Consider the following 6,213-nt stretch of genomic DNA (forward strand, 5'->3'; position numbering starts at 1 on the left):
TAAGATGGATTTTAAAATAATCTCAGAAGGTTAAAAAATTATTAACAATCTTGACAGCTTTTGATTATACATCTTCATAATGAGAATTATAATCACAGGTCTCAAATTCTGTTGATTCAAGTAAGTCACCATGCAGCTCTCTAACTGTAGCTGTGGAGAAAGAATATTTTAGCTTAAAGAGTAAACAACAGCCGGGCACGGTAGCTCATGCCTGTAATCCCAGCACTTTGGAAGGACGAGGCATGCGGATGACCTGAGGTTAGGAGTTCAAGACCAGCCTGAACTCCTAACCTGAACATGGTGAAACCCTGTCTGTACTAAAATACAAAAATTAGCTGGGCACGGTGGCAGGCGCCTGTAATCCCAGCTACTTGGTAGGCTGAGGCAAGAGAACTGCTTGAATCCAGGAGGCGGAAGCTGCAGTGAGCTGAGATCAATGGTGCCACTGCACTCCAGCCTGGGCTACAAGAGCAGGACTTCGTCTCAAAAAAAAAAAAAATGAGTAAACAGCTGAGTGGCAATACTACCGGCTACCCGCTCCATCTCCTAGTTGATAGTTCAGCAATATCTTTCTGATCTTACTATGGAAAGTGGTCTCTAATAGTTTTTGGATCACAAATCCTCAAAATATGTGTTATTATAAATTATGTAGGTAATACATATGCACTATTATTAGTTAATATCATTGACAGGGTCTCAGCCAACTTCTCAGATCTATTTAGGTTGTCTTTGTGTTTTTTTATCCTTCAGTGTGACACAGCAACTCAGAAGAAGAATACAAGTATGAGCTCCACCATTTTCCTACTGTTTACATATGTATGGATTATTAGCATCATCTTCAATCTGTGATTTCTTTGCAGAAATCTTTTTAAGCCACTTTTCCATTTTGAAAGAATTAGCTAAAATTAGATAATAGAATCCACTTATGTATTGCATATACTGCAATATTTTGCAACATGCTGAAAACAAATGAATAAATGCTAGGTAACATGGTGAACTTCTTGACCTACAGAATTCCTCCTTTCCTCCAGAATACCTGCATACTGTAGAAGGCACGTGCCCATTTATCTGACTTAAGGGCTGAATACGAGTATTAACATCAGTTCATATAGCAAGTATTAGTAAAGCGTAACTGTTTTTACTTTAAATTGATTAATATATTAATAGAAGCTTCTAACTGTTTTCCTTACATACATATATTTCTTTGCATGGACCCCATTCTGGAGACCCCAATGCTAGAGAGCTATATAGAACAAACAGAAAAACAAAAAGAGGCTCCCAAAAGAGCTAACGTTTTTATAACAGAGTTACCTCCACAGGCTTGTGATTTTTTGCTAGGTAACTCAGGTCAGGTATTTTAAATATATAAAATGTGTACTCTTTCATAAAGAATAAGGCTTTAAATAGCTATTAAAATACTTCTAATTAGATATACTTACATTATTTTTTGTTGAATATTCTGCTGATAAATAAAGAAACAACTGCTTAACATTCCAATCAAATATATTCTCTAGATGTAAGTAAATTAAGGAAAATATAAATTTATGAGCAGTATATCACTTTTAAATAGATCTTAATTATTCTTAGGTTATTTATCCATAACAGTAATACTGAAGTAGAAAAAAGAGAGGTGGCCCAGAAACGTAACGTGCCACTAATTTAATAAACATACACACAAGATAAATACATTGTGAAATCCACCTTATTCCAAAACAAAAAAACCTCAGTATGAGATTACTGGCATCCTCCCGTACTCCTCCAAGGATTACCAGCTGAGATACTTTGACTAGTAAGAAAATAACAAATCCAAAATTTGGTTTTCTGTAACATCAACTAAGTTTAAAAAAAAAAAAAAAAACCAGGGGCACTTGATATTTCAAGCAAATACAATTCCACTGGTGCTCTAAAGTATAAACAATCACCACTATTTAAATTTAACAATATGCAAACATAAACAAGGCTCAATAATTAACCAAGTATAATAAATTGTACATGTCACTTTTGGTCACATGCAAGTAGACATTAAAATGTCTCTCAAAGATGCAAATGACACCAATGTGGCTCAATTCAGTTTCCCAAGAAGGACAAGAACGTCACCAGAATTAACAAGACTGGTGCCAATACCAAGAAATAAGCAGAGTTAATATTTGGATTTTTAAGTATTATGTTAATTGTTAACTCATTTTACTATGAGTTTCCACACTGTTAGTAACACATCTGTTGTATTCCATTATTAATTATGTGTAACCACTAAGAATCACTCCTTTAGAACTAAGTCTAGGACTGCTGTTTACAAGAACAGGTACAATTTCAAGTAGTAGCAGCAGCATTAAGAAAATCTGAAGAAACTACAAATAATGAGATTGGTAATATATAAATACCGTAGATACCAGGAAATTTCACTATACTTCTCTGGATATACAAAATTACTACTCTCACAGTAGACCTAAATTCCCTTGAGCAGATTTTTAAAAATCACACAGACTTAAAAATACACATGAAATTTAGCATAAGACTCTTCTGATGGTACACTCTAAAAAGGTACCTACAGAACTAATTCTTAGCCTATTTCTAAATCCGACAATTGTTAAAACTTAAGCTGAAAGTAAATTTCATGGTCGTAGAAAGGCAAATTAGATAAATTCCCCAAGTATATGATCAGCTTTAACTGTTCAGACAGGTACTTTCACACAAGTTCAGACTGTTCAATCTCCACAACCATTTAAATCATGGGGTATTAAAAAGGCAGGTGAGATCAGGCTAAAATGGCAGAGAACACTGCCAAGACATTAACCTAAGACCCTAAAAAAGACTAGCCTGGCCAAAATGATCAGTTGTCAAAAGACAGAAATTCAATGTCAAGAGAAAACATTTAAATATCACCACCAAAGAAACTCTTACAACTGTTAATCTTTTCTGACTTTTACAGAATTCCTTATAAAAAGAGTTATGACGGCAAAAAGCAACCAGTTTACCAATAATTTTGATATGACCCTTTCAAATCATAACAGACGTAATTCACTTTTAAACATATGCTTCTCTCTGTTATAATAAAATACGGATATATTATTTGAAATTGTACATGAAATATCTATAGGCAGGCTGAGCACTGGTAATACTTTTCCTTCTTATCCAAATGATCTAATTTTATTTTTTCTTTCTAAAAAACAGATTCAAACTTTCTTAGGTAGCTTTCAATTTAATGTTTCGATTAAGAATTTAAAGTATGTTCACACAATAAGAATTTAAAGTACGTTCACACAACTACTCATGAATCTATGAAGTTTTCTCAAAGCCTGATGGGGAGGTATTAACATTATTTTACTGATGAAAAAGACACAGGAATTTCCAAGGTTTGGCTGATTCAATGAGATAGTCATCCAAATCATTAAACAACACATATCTCATTATAAAACTATAGAAAAAGTAATAAAATATTTTCTTAAAGGATATCAGCAGTTATATCAAATGTGATAAATCCCAGATCACTTCTTTCTCTAGGTCCAGTGAAATCTTCTACATTTTTTCTAGAAGTAAAGATAAAAATTTTACCATCCAACAGAACATACAAAATTCACATAACTTCTTAAAGAGAAAGAATACAGGTGTGTGCACAGGTGAAACAGCAATCCCACAAAGAAACAAGCAAACACCAGAGAAACTTGTAAGCGTGAAAACAGGAGAAACATTCTAATCTAATATGAAAGTAAGTCTTCAGCTAATTGTATGTAACTTAAGAGAATCCCTAACAAAACTCAGAGGGAGGTAAAAACTGCTAAAAAGAATAGTAAATACTTGATGTAAAGCAACTGTGCATAATGCGTAGAAGAAACTACACATGACTACAAGGTGATATGGAATACTAACAGATGGCATATTAAGGGATGATACAGTAACCAACGCCTTATCCGAGCTTTCACTTTCCGGTTTCAATTATCCGCGGTCAACCCAGTGTGAAAATAGGTGAGTCCAGTAAAATAAGCTATTTTGAGAGAAAGGGAACGAGATCATATTCACATAACTTTTATTAAGTATACTGTTACAGTTGTTCTATTATGTTATTGTTAATCCCTTACTGTGCTTAATTTGTAAGTTTTATCATAGGAAAAAACCAAGTATACATAGGATTTGGTGCTATCCGTGGTTTCAGGCATCCACTGGGGGCCTTGGAACGCATACCTACCCCATTAAGGGGATGCTACTGTAACCAGCTGCTATTTACTGTTTACTACGGGTCAGACCCACTGATAATATTTTTCACATTTCAAATAATTCTCACAACCTACCAACTAGGTATTACTTCCATCTTAAAAGGAAATTAAGTCCCAGAATGGTAAGAAACTTGCCCAAGACAACAGCTAACATCTGTTCAGTGTTTAATATGCACCAAGCTCTTCTAACCTCACAGGGCTCACAGTGGCAGTGCTGATTTCCACCCAGGTCTATTCGAACAATACCCAACATCAGTACAGTAATTAAAATAAATAAATAAATAAATAAAGAGGTGGGGGAAAAGGCTGGCTATTTGATGACTGGCTTCTCGGCGATTCTGACAAAGAAATAAACTAAGGTTAAAGAACTTCTTGGAAGATGGAATAGAGAAGGGTATGAGAACAAGAGGGTAAAAAATAGGGCGATTAAAGACAAAAGTGCCAGAGAATAAAATCAAGGACTAAATAGGCAATAGCGAAATGGCCCTGTCATTTCGAATTGCATTTTTTGGCGTGTTCGCAGATTTCTTCAAGTGGTTGGCCAAAAGAAAAAGAAAAAAAAAAAAACCCAACGAAACAAAAATCCCGCTGTATCAGATGGCTAAGATGCTTAATTCTGTCAGTGCCCAATCTCTCTGGCCAACTTCAAAGCAGCTGCAAGTGTTTACTGCCTTCTGAAGATGCAAAGGCAACAACAACTCTAAAGAGAATGTCAAACAGGGCAAACTCGGGTGATGAATGACACAGACAACCCCGTCCTGTGGCCTCCAGCGCCGGCGGGAAACCCCACGGAAGCCCGACCCAGAGCGTGGCGCCAGCGCCTGGCGGGCCTCGCGTGCGGACCACGAGGGGCCCCGGACGCGCGGGAGGCGCCAGCCCGGGCGGGCGGCGGCGCCGGCTCTGCTGTTGTGTTGCTCCCTCATTGGCCAGGCGTGGGTGGAGGGAAGTGAGGAACAGGAAGCAAGCGGAGGCACCGACCTGAGGAACGCTCAAAATTAAAATTTAAGAGCAAGCCCGGGAATTTACTGTGGAGGGGTGCAAGTTCCGAGGGGACGCCGGAAAAGCCCGCGACGTCCACCCCTGACGACCGCCCTCGGGGGCGAACGGCAGCTCAGGAGGGCGACCCGGACGCCCTGCCTGCGGCCCCGGCACGGCAGCCCCGGCGCGGCGGCCCGGCTTCGGCTTCCGCCCCGGCCCGGTCCCGGCGTTCTGCACCGCCGGCCCGGCCTCGGCCGCACTCACAGCATGATCCGCGAGACGTGCAGCCGCACCGGGACGCTCCTGTCTTTGAAGGCGGTGGTGATGAAGCAGCCGAAGGTGAGCGCCGCCATCACGCTCAGCGAGAAGGCGAACAGCGAGTTCGCCCGCGACAACACCGTGTTCATCGCGACCGTCTCCCACGAGCCCCGGCTCCACACACACACTCACGCTCCCGTTCCGGCGGCGGACCGGCTCCCTGCGATCCGCGCCGTCTGCGGTGCGCGCGATCCGGGAGCGCGCGCCGCGGCGTCCCCGCCTCCTTTCCGGTCCTCCGACGCGAGCGCGCGCGCGCCCGCTTCCCGAGACACACCCACAGCGCGCACGGGACCGCGCGGAAAGGGAGCGACCCAGCCGCGAGCCCGCCCCTCCGTCGCGGCCTAACGCCGCCGCCAATCAGCGACGAGCGAAGGAGGGGCGGGGTTTGTCGTGGAAGAACCACCCCCTCCTAAACAGCTTCTCCTACTCTTCGGTTCAGAGAATCGGGAACCGGTCGTTCGCTGTCGTTTTTCGGTTTTTGGTCAGAGGTCTGGGACGACGACTTCTTGATTACTATGTACCATTTATTTTCAGTTGAAACCGGCAGCAAGTTAAGATGGTTTAGAATCTGTCCTGACGGGTGGCGTTTGGAAGCAGCACTTTACAAAACGCCTCTGCCTCTCCCTTCTTTGTCAAACCTGGTCAAAGTTAGGACTTGAGCTTTTTTTGGAGGATTTGGGAAGGAATGGGGAGTGGGGAATTGACC

At 41.1% G+C, this 6,213-nt stretch overlaps 1 protein-coding gene across 1 annotated transcript in view; it reads right to left on the reverse strand.

Annotated features, from left to right (window-relative positions):
- Positions 1-5,756, reverse strand: part of SPCS3 (signal peptidase complex subunit 3) — an 11,975-nt gene extending 6,219 nt beyond the window's left edge. The window contains exons 1-3 of the mRNA XM_023229376.3: positions 5,454-5,756; positions 3,454-3,527; positions 1,440-1,516 (exon numbers count right to left, since the gene is read on the reverse strand). Of these exons, the coding sequence (XP_023085144.1) occupies positions 1,440-1,516; positions 3,454-3,527; positions 5,454-5,596 (294 nt within the window). The 5' untranslated portion in view covers positions 5,597-5,756. The remainder of the gene's footprint in view (positions 1-1,439; positions 1,517-3,453; positions 3,528-5,453) is intronic.
- Positions 5,757-6,213: the final 457 nt, after the last annotated feature.

The sequence above is a fragment of the Piliocolobus tephrosceles genome, chromosome 3, assembly GCF_002776525.5.
Source record: "Piliocolobus tephrosceles isolate RC106 chromosome 3, ASM277652v3, whole genome shotgun sequence".
NCBI lineage: Eukaryota > Metazoa > Chordata > Mammalia > Primates > Cercopithecidae > Piliocolobus > Piliocolobus tephrosceles.